The sequence below is a fragment of the Chiroxiphia lanceolata genome, chromosome 4 (assembly GCF_009829145.1).
Source record: "Chiroxiphia lanceolata isolate bChiLan1 chromosome 4, bChiLan1.pri, whole genome shotgun sequence".
Lineage (NCBI taxonomy): Eukaryota > Metazoa > Chordata > Aves > Passeriformes > Pipridae > Chiroxiphia > Chiroxiphia lanceolata.
In genome coordinates, this window is record NC_045640.1 from 27,724,437 (window position 1) to 27,746,798 (window position 22,362).

The window sequence follows — 22,362 nt, forward strand, 5'->3', positions numbered from 1 at the left end:
ACTGATGTTTTGTCAAACTTGGGTCATGTTCAGTTTGCTGTGACGTGTGTCTGGAGCCCCTGATTCACTAAACAGCCATGGGAATTCAGTGTTCTTCCTTCCCTTTTCCTGCACATCTTCCGTTAGTCCCACCTTGTTTCAGAGTGGGTTTTTACAGTCTCATGATTTCGTAGCATAGACCCAGTCACCCATGAGCAGCTTGCTCATACTGCACTTCCATGACTTCTGGGAATTTTTAACTGAATCCAAGTGTCTTGGAGCTGATGGCAGGGTTATTGTTGCTGGAAGCAGTGTAACTAGGTGTAAAGGACTAGTAGGAAGGGGGAATGTGCAAAGAAAGCATGACAGACCCTCTCATTTTTTGTTTACATGTATTTCCAGCTAATGCATGCCATATTTTTCTTAATTCATTAAACAGGCCAGCTGTTTTCCTGGAATATATGTCCCTTACTGTCTTTCAGAAAACACAGTAAGAATTAACTTTGCATTATAAATTGTGTTTCCAATCACGTATTTTTACAATCTGACATAACCATAAAGACAATGACATTAAAAAAGACTTGAAGTAGTCATATGGGCCATCATACCTGTATGTTCATTGATAATTGTGAATTAACTCAATGTTTATTGTAAAGCTAAGTAAATTTTCTTTTCTTCCTCAATATAAATTTTAACCACAGAAAAAAATTAATTCTTATACCTTAAATCAAACACCAGGAAATGAGTCCAAATACTTCACTATAAACATTTCTAAAAAAACCCCTAAAACCCTGTAAAGTAACTTTTCACAATTTCTTAAAACTCTTAAAAATAAGCAGGCCAGTTTAAAAGAGCTGGTCACATTATCCCCAAGTTAGTTGTTTCTAACAAGCATGAACAGAGAGAAGAGGGTTGCAAAAATGTGCCTCAGCTCTTTTACAGCTGGTAAAGCTCTACCAAAAATCCTGATGCTGAATGCTTTTGTGTTTCCCTAAATTAGCAGGCATGTTTAGAGCCCCAAGTAAGTACCAATCTGACCTTTCCAGGGTTTTGTTCCTGCTAATGTTGTTTGGAACACATCTAAATGAAAGACAAAAGTGTAAATGAAAAGTGATTCGATTTGCTTAATGGCAGTTAAATCGATTTGCAGAAGCCTGGGGAAATCATTAATATTCCAGACTGAACCCACAACTTTTTTGCCTCCTTGAGATTCAAGAAGAAATCCTGACTTGTCCACTTTTTGCTGGAAGCTAAGAGACCTGTTTGTTCTCCTCATGCTGGACTGTTCTGTTTGTGGCCCTGAGTGAGGACCTTGTCCAGCTGCAGGAGGCACATCTGGCTCAGTTCCTTGGCTGCCACACACACACCAGACCTGCTGTGGCAGATAAGGCTTTGCTTGCAGCCCAATCTTTATGACTTGCAACTAGAATAAATTCTCTGTAATCTCTTACATGAGACAGGGGGCCTACAAATATCCCTTTACTTTTTGCAGTTTGGTCTCCTATTAAGTTGTTTGTAGAAATTCACAAATCGTGTTTGGATTTTAATCTCAAGGCAAGAAATGGGACAATTTGCATCTCGTTACTGTTTCAGGTTCTTGCCCTGTGTCTGTTCATATGGGTTTGCACTAGTTCAGCATAGCCAATGCAGGCTTGGACACAGATATGCCTTGAGTTTATACTTTTAAGTATTTTCTTTGCTGATGTAAGAGCTGGACATAAACCACCAGCACTAGACAGAAGTTTTGAGGCGTCTTTGAGTATCTGCATTAGAACATCAACCAAGAAATACCAGGGAGTCTTCATTTGAACAACTTTGGCCAGGGTACAGATTTCCAGTTCATAAGATCATAAAGTGTATTACTTTTTCTTTCCAAATAATGAGGGAAATAAGAAACTAGTATTTTTATTTAACCGAAGTGAAGCAATATAGCAAAACCAGAAATTAGCTGTTCGGGTTATAAGATATAGTAAAAAATAAACAGATTCTTGGATTTAAAAGCTATTGAGAGAGCTGCTGGAGAGTATGTGATAATCCCTTGGGAACATAATTTGTATGTATTTACCTTAGATAAATGAAAACCGTGTAATTCTAAAAGAACCAGTCATTAACAGCCATGATTCAAAGTATTTGTCTCTGTTTGTTCTCTTTGATATTAATGGATACCAGTTACTATGCTACTTACATATTAGTGATTTAATACTTACCACTTGTTTACTCCTTTTTACTAAGTTGCTGTTAATTTTTTGGTTGAGCAATACAAAATTTCCTGAGATTTTAAGATACATGGCAGAATGGTAATATACAGTTTCAACATAAGGTAGTCTTCTGTTTAGCAGAAGTGTAAGTTTGCAAAACTAAAAAGCAATAGTCTAGTATGAGCTACTTTCATAATGTGATGCCACAGTAAACAAAAAAAAGGATGTATGATAAAAACACTGCACAAACATCTGATACAACAGATACTCAATCAAATAGAACTTTCACTTAGCCTTGAAAGGAGAAAAAAAAATCTTAAGGAGAAATGGAGAGTTTGATAGATTTCCTTCGTCAAAAGTAAATTATCCAGATTAAAAATCTTTAGTGTATAACCTTTGTGTTGCTGTTCTTCCAGTTGCTCAGTGATGATGCAGGACTTCATTTTCAGGACACGCAATCTTACATGAACAGCTTCTAAACACCAAAATTTTCAATTCATTCATTACAGGGAATGCTATACATTCTTTTCTACTCACTCCAACCCACAGAGGAAGCGCATTTCTAGTGCATTAGATTTTTATTTTAAATTATGAAGTCAAAATTAGTTTCTATATAAATCTAATGCCAAAACAAATAATTTAGTTTGTCTTAATTCTGTACTTCAAATACAATTGTTAACCTGAACTACTTTATGATAATTTTATGCTTTACGATAACTACTTTATGATAACTACTTTATGCACATTTTAAAACAGTGCAACTGATTCAGGTAATGGTGAATTTGGTTGCAGTATCTAATGCCTAAACATCAATGATGGATTATTAACAATGTAAAAAAAAATTTCTAAGTAAGCTGTGCTAAGTAGAAAACACTTTTGCTGGTACAGCGTCATGCACTCAGTGTATATGGCTGTGTGTTTGCATTGAAGAGCTAAGTGTGTTTTTTAGGGTCCCCTGAGGATTTTATGAAAGACTCCATTCATTTTTCCTCACTTACTCTCTACATGCCAGAGAACGTGCAGCTGTCAACTCCCTTTGAGGCCACACTGCAGACACGAGTCCCGCGCCATTCTGTGGGAGCAAGGAGCCCCTCGAGCCTGGGCACACTCCTGCCGTGCCAGGAGAAGCAAAGGAGAGTGTGGAAGGGGAGAAGGCTGGGCTGGTGGAGCGGCTGGGCTGGTGGAGCAGCTGTCTGACCATGCGGCGGCCGCCCGCTGGAGCTGCCAGCTGTGCAGCAGCGTGGTGTGAAACCCACCGAGACACGGGCAGGCTCTGTGCCTGATAGCGGTCAGAGGCAGCTCCTGAGGCTGCTACTAGATCTGTCGGATCTGTGGAGCTAATTAGGGGAATAGGAGTGAGTAAATGGCAAGCATTTGCTGCTGGGAAAGGTTTCCTATTTGTGTTTTGAAGTCCTAGAGATGCAATAGTGTAGTTGGGGCATGTCCAGCCCAACCATGTCTGACCTCAGCCTCCAGCTAGCCAAGGGAAAGGCAGATTTAAAATGTGCCCCTGGGAGGAATTCTTAAAAGGTGCTTCCTGCTTGGAAATACCTGAGCTTGCCAATGTGCCTGAGCAACAGAGCGATGCTACAGAATGCTCAAATTGCACATTAAGTGAGAAGTAACACTTAAAAGTTTAGGTAAGTGGGGTTTTTCTATGCAACAAGTTGGAAGTGCCATTGCTCTCAAACAGTCTGTATGTCAAAGACAATGGGAAAAACATCCATTCCCACCTTTAGTACTTTTTTACCTTTCATCTACAGAGAAAGTCGCTATACCATAATTAAAATATTTAAAAGGTGTGTTTTCTCAGGAATCTTGAATCTTGTGCTCTCTGCACATGATGTTCCAGTCTCCATTTCTGGGTATGAGCTAGCTGGAGTTAAGTTCAAGTGGCAAGGCTCTTAACATGTTTTTTCAATAGTTGTAAGAATCACCATAATGGTCACCCTGTCTCCCACGCTGGCTAGTGATCCCTCTAGAAGGAGATCCTTCACCAGTGCACCCTCCTGTCCTTCTCTGATCAGAGCTGAGAAGTTTCCTGACACAAAGGTTTGGATTGTGCAAATGCAGATGTTTCGCAGCCACCAAGTCTCTGTGTAGGCTGTGCCTTCTGGAACTGTTTTGTTTGCTCCTACCATATCTTGTGTCTAGAATCCCCCCAGTGTAATTGTGCTGTATAAAGATGAGTTTCTTTTCTGTTTGCTTTAAATCTTTCCCTGATTTCCCTGAGTGCCAGCAATTACTCGTTCCCTATTCATCTTTCACATGGTTACAGATATTGTATTCCTCATCTTGAGGTGTTTTCAGCCTGGAAAGTGAATTACCTAATCCCTTTTGAAGAAACCACTTTGTATCTCTGATCATTCTAATTTGTATTTCTCCTTTTTCTGTCTCTCAGCTCTGTTGCACACTTTCTGAGCTGCATTGGAAGCACCATAATATTCAAGATGAGAGCATGCCATAGAATTGCTCTGTACTGTAAGCCTATTTTTTCTCCCATTTTTTTCTCAGGAATTGTTAATGTTCTACTTGCCTTTTGGCTGTCATAGCCCACTGATCTTATGTCTTGCAACTATGCAAAACAACTCCCAGATCTCTGTACTGAGAAAGTCAGAGTAATTTAAAACCGTGTGATGCAGTTAGTATTTTTCCCCATGACTATGAAGCTTCTTAGTCAGCCTCTCAGTATGGAGATTTTTTCCCCAGCTCTGTAATTTTGTCATCAAGGAACACTCGTGTTTTCCTTCATCAGATTATCTGTTAATATGTTGACCAGATGTCCCCTAGCATGTCCCCAGAAGGCTTCTCAAGCCTTCTAGATTTTAAACTGGCCTTGAGAAGAGTCTCATTTATTTCCTGAGAATCTAATTTTCTTGAGGGCTTTACTTGTAAAAAAAAACCAGAACCAAGACTCCAAACTCATACCAAAGTGGCACAGGATTTCCAGAATGTGGAACGACTGCAATACTGATGTCAGAAGCTGGATCCCTTTTTTTTTTGGCTCTCTCAAATGGAGTTTCTGTGTGTGATGCCAAAAACAAGTTGGGCAAGTGGGACAACTTACCAGCAGCTCTTTCACTGGTAGAAATGGTCATGAGGAAGAGGCTGCTGCTCCCAAATTAGCGTTGCTGTCACAGGTACCAGAGTGGCGCCCAAGCCAGCTGCCTCTTCATACTTCCCACTTGGCCTGGTCCAGCATGCTGCTGTCATAAATCCTGCCCCACTCCCTTCTTGCCAGTCCATCCCAGAGCTCCCCTCCCATTACCTGTCATTTGATAGCACGCCCTGTTCTGTCACTCTTCTCTCAAAATGTAATAAGCCCCAGATCTTGTTTTTGATAGGGATTTATAAAAAACTCAGATACTGAGCTTTCATCTCCCCTTGATTTCCATTTTTAAGAGAGAATTACAGACCAGCTGGCTTGCCTAGAGTCCAGCTACTAAGGGTTTAAACAGGAATGTGCTGTTTTCAACCTACGATTGCTTTCTCTTCTAAAACACAACATTTATTTTTTTTTAATTTGGAGTGAATACTCTATTTGTGAACTGATTTCAAACAGCTAATACAAATGTTCTCAAAGATAAGAAGTCTGTTGCAGTTGTTTGAGGTTAATGTAGCCATAGCTTTCCTCTTTGACTAGTCATAATATTTCTAGTCATAATTTCATAAAGCACATTGAGGCTTCCATGCAGCTACTCACTTTATGTATTACAGCTGAAGGATGTATTTTGTTTCCTGATTTTAACAAGTATGTGGACTTCAATTAAACTGTGATATGCCTGAGCACACAGAATCTGACATGAAAGGTCCTCTGTCACATGCATCACTCTCTCTGGCATCACCTGGATGCAGGAATGGCTTACCTCAGATAACCCAGGCATAACTAACCTCAGTGCAGCTTCTTGCTCTTATTTTGACAGCAGATGTCAGATGAAGGGAAAGTAGCTAAGACATGTCACCATACAAGTTTTGCTGGCTATCACAGTACAGTCATGACAATTACATTATTTCCACAAAGGAGGTGACTTCTCTGTGGTTGTGTAACCCCCTTCTCCCTGGAGTCCCTGTGCAAGGCTCTCCAAGGCTTACCTGCCTATACACAGCATCAGCTGTGACACAGCATCGCTGTGCATCCCTGACTCCAATGGCTGAGAAAGAGCTGTGGAAAAATTCTGTAGAAAAGTAAAAAGTGTAAAATTAAAGTCCCTGTTGAGATGGGAGTTCTTAGTAGCTCAAGAATTCAAGAGGCCAAACACCAAGTGGAAAAGTGGAGTCTAGTCAGTCTAACCCTTCTTCCGCCTTGTGTCTGTCTGGCTAGGAAAGTCTATCCAAGTGCTTTGTCAGGGAGTTGAGTATTCAGTCTAATAGTCTTGTTAAATCCAGAATGTTTTTTGTGTGTAGTAACCAGTTACTTTATACTTTTCCATACTATATATCCTGCTTGCAGAATCTCTTTGGATTCAGGTAAGGATGCACAAAGAAGCTAGTTCAAAGGGGCACTAATCACAGGTATAGTATAAAAGGCATAGTATAAAGCAAACAGAAAAACCCCATGAAAGACAGTCTTCATCAACTGACAGTGAAGCCCAAACTTTTCATTGGTGTGCATTTGATTTTCATGTGAATACCATCACTGTGTTTGAGGAAAGTCTGCTTTTGATTTCCTGAGATGTTTCATGCAGGTTTGTGTGTCCTGCTGTTCGCAGAGCGCACGTGCCATCTAGGTGTCTTTTTTCATCAACATCTGGTGGCCTCAGATTGTGTACAGACCATAAATTGGTCCAAAATATTGTGTTCATGAATGTGGCACGTGGTTTTGGTATCCCTGGCAAAGTGGACCTTTGTGTAAAAGTAGCCTATTAGAAGTTGGTTCAGGACAGTTACTGCAGTGTGACAATACCCTGAACTGCCTAACCAAGGAGTAGCTCAGAGACTGGATAGCTGCTTAACTGTGCAAATCATTTAAATGTCCTTGTGCTCTTTCTATTTGACACAGATGGCAAACATTCCAACATAAGGCATTTGGCTTGCTACTTAAAGTCTTGCTACAACCTAAGTACAATAGACACATTTAATTTTTCAGCACTAAGAGCTAAATTGCACCAAAGAGAGGAAAATAAACCAGATCATGCTGAGAAGAGAGGAGTGTATTTCAAAAAGTGCATTACAAGAAACTGGTATTTAGCGTGAATAGAACTATTTTACAATATGCAACTACTTGAAGTAAGTCAATTTACATCAAATCAAAGTCATAGAATCACCAAATTATTATTTCTTCTCTACAGAAAAGTGCCTTGAAAGAAGCTGGTCGATAAGATCTTTATTGTCTTCACCACATCTGTAAATGGAATAAAAGAACCCATTATTTAGCTGAATGGCACCTTGCTTTCAATGAGAAATGTGCAGCTTCTTGGTGATTTCTCTGAGAATGCTCTGAAGTCCCTGAGGATAAATGACATTACCTTTGGATGCATAAACATGAGTATAATTTTATCTGGGTGGTCCTCCTAGGCATTGCCAGAGCTTGTACCATATGCTTAGCATGCATAGTGGCAAGACGTGCTCAGTAGGGTCTCTGTACCTTTTTAGAGCACAGCATGATAAATTAAGAATTTTTACTTAAACGTAAAAGAGGTTTAACAATACAGAAAACAACACAATGCTTACAGTATTTCTTTTCCTAAGTTTCTAAAACTTGTCCATCAAAACTGATTTCTGGCAAATTCAAAATACCAAACTGGCCCAAATATAATGGCTCTTTCCTTCCAGCAATTAAAACTTCAAAGAAATACACTTGCCTTACATTTGGTTTTGGACTAAGTTTCTGACTAAGCTTTCAAGCCCTTTTAAAAACCAAACAAGAAGACCTAAGTTGCTGTTAAAAAGTGCAGCAATCAAGGTCTTTGATGAACATGTGAGCTGGAACAGGAAACAGGTTCCACAGCAGAAATTCCAGGAGGAAAACAAAGAGAGGGGTCTGTGGTATCCTGCATTCTTCCCCTCTTACAGCTGCAATACTCCTTTGTATTTGAGACAATCTGCAATTTATTTAACAGCTAATTAGTACTCATACACGAGATAAATATTGTCAGCTCACAGTGGAAGGTTGAAAAAGAAAATACGTTTGGAGTTAAGGTTCAGCAAGCTGCAGCTCTGACAAACAGCAGAGGTAAATCCCACCATATACATTTGATTCCACTACACAGGTAATTGCCAGTATATGACTGTCTTCAATGAAATATGCTTTGGGGTCCCTATTTGAAAGAGGTGAGGACAGTGGCCTACATAAGCATTTATTTAAAAGAATATCTTCAAAAGCACTTAATCAGCACAGTAATGCAAGGGCTTAATTAGGTTCACAACTGCTGATGGATTGAGGGTATCATTCATTCACAGTTATCTAAGTCTGGCTCACTCCCTCCTTCACACTGGCACTAGCAAGAAACCTTTCAGAAAGGTTTGGGGGCTTTTTTACCCCTTTCCTCACATGGAGCAGTGAGCTGATCTGGCACACCAATTTGCTTCATGATCTCTACAGCTGGCATAAAAGACATGCTGCCCCTTTTGGCAGCAACCATTTTAGGTGAGGCTAAGCCAAACTGCATTTTCTGCCAGTGGCTGAGCACTTGCAGCACTTGATATAAAACACTCAAGTAGTAACAAAATTGGTTAAAACCAGGACTTTATTCTAATGGCTTCTTTCAGGACAATCTTCACTGCCATAACGTATTGTTGCATAGTAAAAATCCATCTAAATCTCTCTTCTGGGTAAGTAAACAGGTTCTGATAGGATACTCCTCCTTATAGACTGTCTGCAGGCAAGCACTTTAGATTAAGAAAGGGACCACTATCAATATCCTTGACTAAATTCCTGCATAATATATGCCAGACTCAATCCAACAATTGCTGCATCAGACTTTCGTTCCGAGCTACACAAACTAACATGGCAAGATTTCAAACAAGCCCTCTGCTCTCCTCTCTTGCAGGCAGCCAAGCTATTTGCAAACACTTTCACACATTCACCTGCCTGTGAGAAATGTAGGCCAGCTTACCACAAGCAGAAAGTGTGAAAATGTTCTTAAAAAGCCCTGCTGCTGGCCTGTTTTTCGTAGACAGAGTACCTTGCACCCTCTAAATCCTCCTTTTTCGCAAAGGGAACTTTCCCTTTCTGGGGTGAGAACACCACATGAGCCGTGTCCCTTTCCCCACCACTTTTATACTACCCCACTAAAGCTCTTGCCGAACTATAGTACTGGATGCAAAAAACCCACCTCCACCCCCCTCAAATAAACAAACCCACACCCAACTTGTCTGCTTTTAGTTCTGAATATTTCAATGTGCTTTTAAACATCAGTATAATCCATAATTATTTGATTCTTAAGTAAAAAAGTTTGAAATTAAGAGGAGTTATATTTGTTTTCATACAGTTGTCCAAATTAATTCTACTTCGGTGAATAAGCAATACTCTGCTACAGCTAAAGCAAAAATTCCTCAGAAATGGGGGATTTAAAACTAGCATGAAATGTATGTAAGCTAAAAGTTAAGAAACAAATTTAATTAGAAACCGCAGAATAAATAATATTTCCTTGAGTAATGCTCAGATTTTAATCCATTATTAAAATCCATGATTTTCACTATATTGTTCAAAGGTTTCAAAGAAGAATACCACTCAACATGGAAAATAACATGAGAATTTATTTTAAATTTCAAGGTTTCCTACCTGGACTAGGATGCTGAAGGAATTGAACCTTCTTTCTCACTCGATCCCACTTTAGCTTTACATTCCTTGCAAGCATGATGACACTGCCTAAAATATTGAAAGCAAATAAAATATTGAAGAATGTTGCTGGACTTCTTCTAATACAACCAAATAGCACAAAGGCAAAAGTTCTTGACGAAGTAATCTCCTGCCTATATTCCCCAGTTTTTGTAACCGCTTTATGGGACATAAACTGCAAAAGATGACATCTAAATAAACCAGCCAATAAAACCCTATTAATTAGTATTAATCCCCTTCCAGCAATTGCCAAAATATAACAGGATTTTCTATGCAGGAAAAGGCAGTCCTTGCCATTGTACTTATGAGCAAACCAAGCAAGGAGCAAGATGTTTAACACAAAAGAGGGATGAATAGCCATTTTGTGTAATACCACGTGAGGAAAGTAATAGCTTTGTTATGTGGGGGGAAAATGCAAGTAGAGAAATAGATGAACAGTGAAGAAGCTTCCCGCTATCAGTCAGGCATTTTTATGAGCATAAAAGCTCATGCTGGTCTGGGGAAAAGATGTGGAAAGACAGAGGCGAATGATTTTGTGGATAGGATCTTTGGAAACGTATTTTGCATGTGAAAGGTGCATACCAGAAGCCGTATTGACAATGCAAAGTAGTACAGGCAGTTGAAGGAGGAGCTTGGAAGGAAGTCAGAGACTGATTTGATGGGAAGGAGCACTTTATATGAACAACGACTAAAATATGGAGGTACCAGGTGACAGAAGTCAACCATTGAGATCTATCCTACCGTAAGGGTTGCAAAGTAGAAAAAAACACCCTTGCAGTTTGTGCTTTTCATGATTTGGCATGACAGGATGAAGTTAGGCAAAGCCACAGAGGAGGAGGTTGGAATATGGGTTGAGACTGAAATTGTTAAAATATGAGGACATTGTAAAAAAATCTGTAAGCATATTTGGCCTGCTGGTCTAAAGGAAGACTCAAAAAAGCTGAAGTGATAACATGGATAACCTTAGCAGTATGATACTAGATGAAAAGAGAACTAATAACTTGTCACATCATACATTAAAGTACAGTAATTTCATTTAAATCATATCCTAATAACACTGAGTTTAATTTGCATTTTCTGAAGAATGTATAGTAGTTTCTAATACTGCCATATATAGCCTAAGACTTTGAGTAGTACCTCATGACCCGATCACAGAATTTAAATTCCAAGTCTTGCTGCATATAATTTTTACTGTGTTTTAGACTATTTTGATCTAGGATTAATACTCTAAATAAGCACAAACCTTTTTCGTTGTGGACCAAATGGTGCGATACCATTTTTCTCAAACTTTTTTTGGCATTCTCCAAAGTATGATATCTTTCCAATAGCAAAACCTAAGACACCAGCAACTATAAAGGGAGATAAGAAAACACTGTTAATGCAAGGGCTTAAATCAGGAGTCTGCTATTAGCTCATTTTAATCACATGACACATTGTATGTCACATGCCTTCTTAAAACATGTCACAAACACATGTGAAGTTATACAGGGATTACAGGCATGATTTCAACAACTACTGAAAACTGGCTACCTAGTGGGAGAGATAGCAACTGGTCCAAAACAATGCATGCAGGAAAAGGGTATAATATTCCTGCATCCAGAAAAAGGATATAATATTTAGAAGAACAGATTGCAGAGACAGCCCACAGTAAAATTAATTTACAATGTCAGCACTAATTGCCCTTGTTTGCACACCATTGTTTATTTCTAATGATCATACTTTTAACACCGACTTCTCTGGACTTCTAAGAAGCTAGAACATCAGCCTGCCATACTATCACATTGTGGCTTTCAGTCCTTACAGAGTCAGAATAAAAGACTACTTCAACATCCTCAAGTTCCTGCTGAGTTTTTGCTGAAGAAGGAATCAATTTCATTTCTTGCTATCTAAGAGCCACCTCACTGTACAGTAGAATTTCCATGCTTTTATTTGTTTTCTTTATCAATCCATGTTTATGAATTAGACAGCTGAGATCAACCAAATGAGCATATGAAAAGGAACATACTATTTTATACATTATAGTAACATGATGTCTTAATACCATAAGCTGTGCTAAGCACGGCTGATCAATGAGGCTGACACAATTTATAAAGCAAACCTGAGACTGGAGTTTTTAGGAATTTGAAAGGTTGTATTAAGTAAATATAAGCTGCTATTGGAAGTGTTTACATTTAAATAGTCTTGTTTCATACATTTATTTTTAAACACATTAGAATTCTGATTTCCTAAAGTGCTGGGGTAACATCTCATAAATTCCAAAAGAGGAAGAGTTTAGAAAGAAATTCAGAGAGATTCATCTGCGGTCTGCATATTGCCTGTAAATAAGCTTTCCTTTTAGAACTGGGTACAACTTACTTGCCATCTTGGGATATGGACCAAATCTTGGGCTTGCTGAGAAAATGCCTACAATAAAAGGAAATAGTCAGCAAACTTATTCACTTGAGGAACTCACCAGCATTAAAAACCAAGGCAGTATTCCTCCTATGAGCTTTTGCATTGCTCAAGATGAAGATTGTATGAAAATCTTAGAAGTCCACTAACTCAGATTTCAGAACATCAGGGCACTTTCCATTCCACTAGTTCCTAGTGCATGTGTTTTGAGGCAGTCCTAGAGTCATTGGAGGAAAAGGATCTGGACTTTGCAGGATTCAGTTCAGGCAGGAGTTCAGAGTGTAAAATAACATGAAAACAGCACATCTACCACTGGTGACACCTGTAGCACTTCAGGAGAAAGAGATGGTGGTGGCTTATGTTTCAGCACAAACCAACCCTGAAAATAGTGAAATTAAATCCCTTACTCAGGATCCAGGTCCCTGTGCTGCAATAAGTATGACAAGACCGTTCTTCAGTAGTTTTCTGTGGCTATGGATTAAAACTGTACCACTGGTAGCTAGCCTGCTCCTCTGGAGAGGAAAGATCACACATTTTAGCCTTTCAGAGAAGAATACAGTGTGCCAAACTAGAAAATCAAAAAATTATCTTTAGCTTTTTCATCAAAATCCATCTTCCCCCAGTTAACCTGAGGAGGTGGAACCAGTATTCCTCCGAGAGCTATGTATCTGGCAGAGGAGTGTCATGCTGTGGAAGAGGGCTCCACACAGCAAGATTACCATGGCAAAGGGAAGGGAAGGGAACACTGGTTGCACTGTTATGTGCATTCAGATAGTAATAATGAGGCTTAGAAGCTCCAGTTTCTTCTAGAGGCAGGGTACTGTGTGCAGCCATAAAAAAGGAGTCTTTAGACAGAGGAGCATTCAGCCTATGTTAAGCACGAGGGCCTTTGCACACTGGCATCTATGTAATTTTAAACTGGGTCTCTCGGGGCAGGAGGAACAAAAGTGTTGTTTGTTTCTAATCAACCCTCCCCTCCAATTGTTGACACACAGTAATGATTATTTAATAAGGCCATTTGTTATCTCACAGCTAATCAGAAACATTCAAGTACAATGAACAGAAACTGAGTACCAGGTGCCAGAGGGTGTAGCTACTGAAACAACCCCAAAGCCCTTCCTATCACTGCTCAACCTTTTTTTAAAGTAATTCTTTGCCTTCTCTGACATACTCTCCCTTGCTCCTTCCCTCCCTATCTGCCTACAAGCTCATACATTAAGGATGCAATAGGGAACCCACATCAGCCTCTTGTGGTATAGCTGAGATTTTAGGTTAAGTGGCTGGAACAAAACAAGGGGCTTGCAACCACACACAGTGAGAAATGGATGAGCCATTTCCACCACCTCCATGTGCTGTCTCCTACCACCCATCTTTAATAGCCCTGCTTCTTGCTTCAGGCCCTATGATTTTTTTCTTCTCCTGCTGTATCCAGCTGCTGATGCAGGCTGCAGGACTGTTTTACTTGCTCCTGTGGGATATATCCATTGTAGCATTCTTCAGGATGGATGCCCTTCACTCTTTACCCAAACGCTAACCTCAAACTTTTAAGTGGCCAAGACCCCCAGCAGGGAAACTCAAGGTGCCATGTGTAGAACCAGGTTCATCCACCACATAAACAGAATACAATTATCTTTTAGTCTGCAGATTACAAGCCATCATTACAAAAAGCTCTCCATCTCCTCACTTTGGCAGTATTCCCTGTCCCTTTGCATCAAAGCTGTAGTCATATTGGTACATGGTCACTGTAAAAACATTTGCCAGCATTTTTCAAATAAGTCAACAGTGTTATAGGTTAGAAATCCGAGGGGGGGAATTTTTCTTCTCCTTGTTCCTACTGTAGGAAAGAGTTTGAATGGAAAGGGGGGGAGGGGGCGATTAGCTTTACAAAAGAACCTAGCTGGCCCAACCGCATTCCTAAGGGATGGCCCATCAGAGGCTGGGGGGAGAGGGGAGGAGTTTTGGGGGAGGGGTTTGCTGGGCTCTTCTCAGAAGGGAGAGGGCAGTTTTCTCTCTCTGGGACAGAGACGGGGGTCTTTGTGTGGGCATTTTTGGAGAAAAGGCCTGGAAGCCAGTCTTTCTGGCTTTTCATCCTGGTGAGGCCGGACCACCGGCCTCGGTCAGCTCGAACACGGCCTCGTGACTCCAGCCAGGACCTACTGGGTTTTCATCGGAGAGTTGCGTGCTCACTGGGAGAAAAGGAGGAGCCTTGAGACACCGTCATCTGAGGACAACAGTGAGTTCTGTGGGGGGTGGACTGTTTTCCTTTCCCCCTTCTTTCATTGGGGGAAGGGTCCCCATTGTCTTTTCAGCTTCTCCCGTGACCCGAGACCAACCCCCAGACCCCTCCCCGTGCGGTGACCACCAGAGCCCGACAGCGCCCCCTGTCGGCCATGACAGGGCACTGCAGGCCCTGCCCCTCCAGCCATCCAACAGCGCCCCCTGCCGACCGTGACTAGAACTGCGCTAAAGACAGAGAAGTATTCAGACTTTTTTTTGTAGTCATATTGGTACATGGTCACTGTAAAAACATTGCCAGCATTTTTCAAATAAGCAAACAGTTAGAGCTACAGTACTGATTCTGATGCCTCTGCTCAGGCTGTACAATAACCTGTCCTACAATCTGCCCCAGTGAAGACTCTACTCAAATGCATGTGATCGTGGTGACAGAAACCAGCCACCAGTTTTTGGATTTGCAAATTCAGTTTTCAGTTCATGCTCTTTCAAAAGAATGACCGTGGCAATGCATATATAATGATCAAATCACTCTAACAATGATGGTGATGAGTAAGAGGAATATTGATCTTGAAAAACAGCACTTTAATCATGTACTTTTTTATCTTTACCTTTTGAGATTAGCCCCTGGGTGACAAGCATGCTCCCGAGAGACAAAGGAAGAGCTGTGAAAACAAAAAGGAGGTGAGTAGCTGGTATCAGCCAAAATTTGTATTTGGTAAATACTTTTCTCTCTTATACGTTACATTTTTTATATGTTCCTAATGTTAAACACATTACATTAACTTTGCCTACTGTCCTAATCACTTATTACATCTGTTCATTCAGATTATGTTCTCTTCAAAGCAAGAATGTGCTCACACAGTGCCAGACATCAGCCATGTTGTCACATCTGGAGCTAATGCATTATGTATACTTATTAAATAATAGTTTCCATAATCTGAATAACTCCTCTCACTACTGCAGCACTAGAAATGTCAGCAGCGCCGATGAAATGCTGAAATCCTATTCAATATTCTCCATTCAGAAAAGATGGAATTTAGATACAAACTGACGTGGTGGACTTAAAAGGCACTAAAACACTGAGTAACTAATCTTTCAGATGTCCTAATACCTGAATAATGTCACAAATCCAAGACACATAGCCACACCTGCCTTCCATTCAAAGGCAAGAATAAGTACATAACAAAGTAAAACATTCCTAAGGTGGTTGTATTAATGGACCTCAAAAATAGAACTAACTCTACAATTGTTAAAGTAAGTTCATATTAAACAAGAGTTTAATTCAACCATCCTTACTTACAATGATTATGCAAATAATTCGATTAACTCTGTAATAACACAATGCTTAACTTAACCTAACAGAGTTAACTCACAACAATATTCTGACAAAAAAGCATTTTGCAGTCAGTTTTGCATATGTACATCAAGAAGTCATTCTCAGTGTGGTAAGAATAACTTTGGATCACCCACCTCTGTACCAGAAACTTTCCTGTTTGCATTCTTTACGGATCCTTGCAAATTCTCCAGCATCTTTAATTTGGGAGGTGGGGCAAAAGAACATTGGCTGAAAGCATAAACCTGGATTAGTTTACTGAACTTAATTGCACAGGAAGAAAAAAAATAAAGAAGATAAATTATTAAAAAAACCCTCAAATAAAACACAATGCAAAAAACAACCAATCAAGCAAAATTCCTTATTCTGTTCTAGGCAGTGTGATGAAATACTTGATACCCCAATACAGACACAGAAAGAACTACACAGGTTTTATGTTAAAACCATTCACCCTGTTGGTCTGCTTTCCTAAAATAGCTCAGCTGCTGCTTACCCCAGAAGCATATTGCTTTATTTCTGCTAGTCATTTCATTCTCATGAGCTACCTCATCTTTCTGGGAAAGAAATGACAGGAAATAAAGACAGAGTGGCAGTTTCCAAAAATTAAATTCTGCCCCATACAGAAGTCAACTGAAGTTCAGTAAGAGCAGATTTTCCAAGTATTCAGAAGAGGGTCAACATAAACTCCACCACATTCCCCACCAGCAGAACTTTCTGAGCAGTTTAAATGTATTCATGGCATTAACTGAACTCAATTACACTGGCTTCACCCTTATAATAACTAGCTCACCATCCGACTCCTTTTAGGTTAACAGTAGCTCTTTTTTCCCCCCATTTTCATTGTGAGAAAAAAGTGCCAGTATTCTCTCCTGCATTCTGCCGTCCAGGGTATTGACATGCAGATAGAAGTAGATTATTTTTCTTTAAGAAAAGACTCGGTTATGAGTGTTAGCACTTGCAGTATCATTACTGGACATCTGAAACATATGGGTGCACTGGTTTGGAGTGGGAAAGAATTTATTTTCTCTATAGTAACTGGTATGGTGCTGGGTTTTGGATTTGACCAAACCAGTGTTGGTAATACGGGGTTGTCTTAGCTACTGCTGAGCAGTGCTTACACAGAGTGAAGACCTTTTCTGTTTCTCAGGCTGCCCCACCAGCAAATGGGCTGGGGGTGCACAAGAATTTGGGAGGGGGTACAGCTGGGACAGTGGACCCCAACTGACCCAAGGGATATTTCATATCTTATGATGTGCTCAGCAAGAAAAACTGGGAAAAGAAGGAGTTGTCATTAAGTTAAAATTAATTGAAATTTCAACATTTTTCTGTAAAAACATCACATCTACAAAGATACTTTTTCCTGAAAGCAAACATCACAGAACACGCAGTGCCTTGGGGAAAAGTGTACATTCGTCTCTTACAGGAGTCTATCTCATTTTATGCCTGACTGATCCATGATTTTGTAACCATAATAATGAAATGCATTTATTGGCCACAACCACAGGTTTCATATTTTAGCTAATTAATATCTCAGTCCTTCTTCAAGCACTGCTCCTATGGAAGCTAATGGTAGTTCTGCTTGGATAAACAGTACAGAAATTACTCCACCCCAGATCATAGAGAACCACTCCAAACTGGTTTCAGAGCAAAGTCACAGTAAACAGAGTAAAGTCCAAACAGGCTGAGTGAAAGATAAGGAAATGAGTGCCAGGGCCCTACGTGCACCAACAGGCTTTGTAATCTTTCTGCCTCCATACACACCCTGCCAGGGGTTTAGTTGCTTGGGTTTAAAGTCAGCCCTAACATGGCACAGTTGTGTAACACTGAATCAGGTTGCTGTGAAAACAGCAAAGCTGGGAGAAAGAGCTGCAAGAAGCTTTGCCCAAGGCTTCTGCCCTTCGGCTCAGGAGCTGCATATAAGCACAGACCCTTACCCTAACTGTGTTGTAGGGCCTGTACCTGGCTCTTTACCATGAAGATCCTTACCTTGCCTTGCTAACTTCATCTTCTGGCGCACCATAAGACTTGCCTTATTCCTATGGAATGGCCTGCCAATCACTGAACTGACTGTAGGCTGTCCCCAGTCAACATCATTGGATCTGTTCTCCTCCTCTATTTTGGGTACTGTGGGACTGCGCTCCTTATCCCTGAGGTCCCAGCCCTTGCTGCCTTGCTGTCACTCATGACTCCAAGGTCCCTTTTCCTTGCAGAAAAAAAACACACTTTAGCTGCCCTCTGGTAAAGACTGATTAGCAACAAGGTCGTACCACATTTAAATTCCTCGATTTCTCCATCGGAGGAAAATGCTCATCTTCTGTACAGCTGGAAGGCAGATTTTTGTGCAGTACTGTTTCCTTCTCCCCTTCTGAATACTCAGACACACACATGCACAACTTGATGGGGACAGGTTATACTGGCCCTGTACTCACACACTACGGCTCTGCCAGTTCATAACTAGTTTAACTAACATAGCATAAATCAGGGCCTTAACCTTAAGACTCACAACTCCTATCCCTCTGAGCATAGTGAACCTGGAAGGATAACACATAGCCCTTCTTCTCTTCATTTATATGCTTAACCTAACAGACATCTGTTTCTGTCTTCAATAAAAGCAATTGAGGCAAAATCCCAGTTATTCACTAGCAGTAGAATCAAAATAAAAGGGAGGAAACCCAGCTTACCCATTTAGATTGCTTTATTGGAGGTATCTGACTTTTCTCTTGGACTGCTTCAGAAGACATTGTCTCTTTCCTTGTACTCCTTGTTCACCAGAAGCTCCGCGTTTTATGCTCGGCTACTTCTCTTTCTGGTATGTACAAAGGTAAAAGAACAAACTATCATACTGATACTGTAAGTTCAATGTTCATCTAGAAATAAAAATGACTAAGTTGAAAGGAGTGTATTTTTGATAGCAGAGGACATCCAGTCACCTGATATGCAGTTCACAGCACAGTGTATCACTTATCAGCAATACAAAGTTCTGCGTAACCCAACTCAAATATGCTGAATCATGACCTAACACAGCACGCTCAGTGATAGAGAAATGAGAACAAATGTGAGCAAGTCATCTAAAACCTTTCTAATTTTTATTGCAGGTCAAAAAAATAGCTTCTTTAGTGTGCTGTCCGGAATTACTGCACTGCTTCAATCCTCACTGCTGTCATCTAAAGTCTGGATTACACAGGACCCACAAGGCAAGCTTATTGCAAACCACATTTGCATTTTTCCAAAAAACACTATCCAGTTACAAACACCCTTAAAAAATTAATCTAGAAGCATAAATAGATTCCAAAGAGTTTTAGAGTTGCAATCTTCCGTGCCTGAGAACTGGGATACTAGGGAAAAGCAAGAAGGAATCCCATTTATTTCTAAACTGTGATTTTTACCTAGCACTTTGCTGCATGGTCTGGCACTTTATTTATCAACATACAGGGCACTGCTGCTTTCCCAAAAGTACTCTCTGAGAATGGGGGCACTGAGCAAGGCTAAAGTGACTGTGAAGGGCAGAGTTAAACAGAAAAGATAAGCAACAATTTAATAACCTAATTTTTTTTTTGCATTCATAATATTACCCTATAAACCACTTTCTGCACTTATCCTGGAGTCAGTTACACAGCTATAAAGTTCAAACAATGTCTGCTTCACACGCACTACATATTCAGACAGCAAAGCTTTCTTAAATAATGAAACAGAAGCAACACTACCTCCTCTCTCCCCTTGGTAAAAAAAAAGTCAATTAACTATTGCATTCACACCAATTTTCACTTAATTCTCAGATACTTGCAAAAATGACAGTGACCACTGTGTCTCTGAAAAAACTTAGGTTTGAAAATAGACATATCAAGAAAGCTCACAGCTCTATATTGTCTGCCTCAATCTGAGAGCAATTTAATTTCCATCAGTCTCTCATTAGTTAATGCAAAAAAGGACATAGAAGATGAGAAAAATGCATAAAACTTTAAAGAGGTTTGCGTCAACCAAAGATCAATCAAATTTTCTAATTCTTATCTGCTTTCTTATCTACTCACAAAACCTACTTGTGTAGATGGTTGCATAAAAATAATCACTGGAAACAGTTTCTGACTGCTGCAATAGGTTAAAAGTGCTTATCTTTTTCATGAGGATAAAAAAGCTGAGTCACTGGAGAAAAATAAATAAAATAAACCAAAAGAACAAAAACAAAGGAGTATAAGCTAAGATTATAAAAATTTGCAGCTTGCCATTTACCTCCTGTATTGTCTTCGGCATACATTTCTCCTGAATCATAAGTTATTCAACTATGCTACTGCTTCAACATAACAAAGAATCTCAAAAATATTTAGCCCTTTGAGCAGCCTCCTGGTACATCTCCCACATGGGATGAAAGCTGAAAGCTACACTGGCAAGAATGAAACAAAGAGACAAAGTTAAGGTCATCAAAATACTATGTAACTGAATTATTAATATTCATACTTAGTAGACTGAGGAATGTAAAAGTGTTCCAGTATTTTGAGGCCCTATGTCTCAGAAAGACAACCGTCATCCCAAAAAATAACTTTATTTGCATTAAACTACTAAAGAAATGTAGCTTTCTTTAATACTTATTACTGTTTTCTCAATGTACATATGTAATTCTTAGTGTAACGATTAATTGTATATTCTCTTAGCTGCCTTAAGAAGAATTCCCAAAGATGTTATTCTTCTGTGTAACTAAAATACCTATGGATCATTTATTCGTCTACAGAAAAAAAGGCTAATATCAGGCTCCTGAAAGATCTCATGGTTTCAATACTTCTAACTGGATGATAAAGAAGCAGAATGCAAGAAGATAGCTAAGTTTTTCAAGTGTGAGAATTGTCAACTTCACAAACTCTGTTTACAACAAGACACCTCCTTCCAAACAGGAATGGTGACAACATAATAGGGTTACTTGGGAGAGAAGGTGAGAGCCCAAACTGCATGTGTTAACTGGTCCCTGTAGCAGACTGTGATCTGCAGTGAACACTGGACATCTGCCCAAGGCAAGTACCACTCATCACTGAGACAACTCATTAAGACTTCAGAAAGGCGCTTTGAGGATGGTTTCTGTTGTGAAGAACGGGGGACGATTCACCATGATGTTTCACACCCCTCTGAACCGGCTCTTTGTTTTAAATCCAGGCTCTTATTTCAATGAGAGTCTACAGAGCAGCTGCACTAGGTCTTCAACGAAAAGCTCCCTACCAGCACCTGTGCCCACAGCAGGGAGCAGAGGAACTCTCCACATTTGTCTGGCCGTGCCTCCGCAGCAGCTGCTCAGTGCTCTCACCCTGGGTACAGCACACCCAGTCAGCACAGGGTATTGCTTTCACTGCATCACAGAATCATTTAGGTTGGAAAAGACCTCTGAGATCATCGAGTCCAACCTTTGGCTGATCACCAACATATTAACTAGACCATGGCACCAAGTGCCCCCATCCAGTCTTTCCTTAAACACCTCCAGGGATGGTGACTCAGCCACCTCCCTGGGCAGCCCATTCCAATGTCTAATCACCCTTTCTGTTGGGAGATATTCTTCCTGATGTCCAACCTAAACCTCTTCTGGCGCAGCTTGAGGCCATTTCCTCTTGTCCTGTCACTAGTTGCCTGGGAGAAGAGGCCAAGCCCCACCTGGCTGCAGTCTCCAGAGAGTGATAAGGTCTCCCCTGAGCCTCCTCTTCTCCAGGCTGAACAATCTAAGCTCGCTCAGCCGCTCCTCACAGGACTTGTGCTCTAGTCCCCTCACCAGCCTCGCTCCCCTTCTTTGGACACGCTGCAGCACCTCAATGTCCTTTCTGAATTGAGGGGGCCCGTCCCCGGCGCTGGGACAAGGGGCGAGGGGCCGGGCGCTGGCAGGAAATGCCTCACATGAGCCGTCGCCTGCCCCGGGCCGGCTGCCGAGAGACACACCCCGGCCTGCCCCCGCCGCGACGCCGGAGAAATCTGGCCCCGCGGAGCTCAGCCCCTCCGGCAGAGAAAGCAGACGGATAGCGCTCCACCCGTCCCAAGCAGCGCTTACCTTTCTCGGGCCGCCAGAGAAAGCGGAAGGAAGTGGCCCGGCCCAGCCAGCCCCGGAAGATTATGAGGGAGCCCGGCTGCACCGGAGCCGTGGCCGGGCGGGGACCGGCTACGCCCCGCGCCCGCCGCGGCTTCCGGGGCTGAGCCGCCCTGGAGCAGCGCCGACCCACCGCCACCTCCCGGTCCTGCTGCCGGGCTCCACCGCCACCTCCCGGCCGCCGGCCGCCGGCCGCAGGGACCAGCCCGCAGTGCCCCGCTTGGCTCCCCTCACGCCCCGGCCCCTCGGGCCTGCCAGCACCTCCTACTACATGAGCCGTTCTCGCCCCCGCGTGGTCTGTTCCAGCAGGCGAACAGCGAGCGCGTCGAGAAAGTTCCGCGTTCTCGTATTTCCTGACTGGAGTTCTTAACGCTTTTTTAGCAAGGGTATTTGT

General features: G+C 41.2%; 1 protein-coding gene across 3 annotated transcripts; it reads right to left on the minus strand.

The window, feature by feature from the left end:
* Positions 1 to 7,306: 7,306 nt before the first annotated feature.
* OCIAD2 (OCIA domain containing 2) lies at positions 7,307 to 22,159 on the minus strand. 3 transcript variants are annotated; one of them, XM_032686383.1, is made up of 8 exons: positions 21,933 to 22,159; positions 18,598 to 18,722; positions 16,054 to 16,147; positions 15,192 to 15,245; positions 12,313 to 12,360; positions 11,201 to 11,306; positions 9,901 to 9,987; positions 7,307 to 7,518 (listed from the first exon to the last, which is right to left on the minus strand). In XM_032686383.1, exons 2-7 carry the CDS (start codon positions 18,655 to 18,657, stop codon positions 9,906 to 9,908), a joined length of 444 nt encoding a protein of 147 aa, XP_032542274.1. In that variant the 5' UTR covers positions 18,658 to 18,722; positions 21,933 to 22,159; the 3' UTR covers positions 7,307 to 7,518; positions 9,901 to 9,905. The 3 variants fall into 3 exon arrangements, with proteins under 3 accessions (XP_032542274.1, XP_032542273.1, XP_032542275.1); XM_032686382.1 differs by having other exon boundaries at positions 18,598 to 18,725; XM_032686384.1 differs by lacking the exon at positions 21,933 to 22,159 and adding an exon at positions 20,144 to 20,162 and having other exon boundaries at positions 18,598 to 18,725.
* Positions 22,160 to 22,362: the final 203 nt, after the last annotated feature.

Coding starts and splice junctions, on each gene's coding strand:
- OCIAD2 (XM_032686383.1), bottom strand. CDS start 18,657: ATGTCTTCTGAAGCAGTCCAAGAGAAAAGTCAGATACCTCCAATAAAG. Junction 16,148..18,597: donor CAATAAAGCAATCTAAATGG/GTAAGCTGGGTT, acceptor TTATGCTTTCAG/CCAATGTTCTTTTGCCCCAC. Junction 9,988..11,200: donor TTTGGTCCACAACGAAAAAG/GTTTGTGCTTAT, acceptor TCAATATTTTAG/GCAGTGTCATCATGCTTGCA.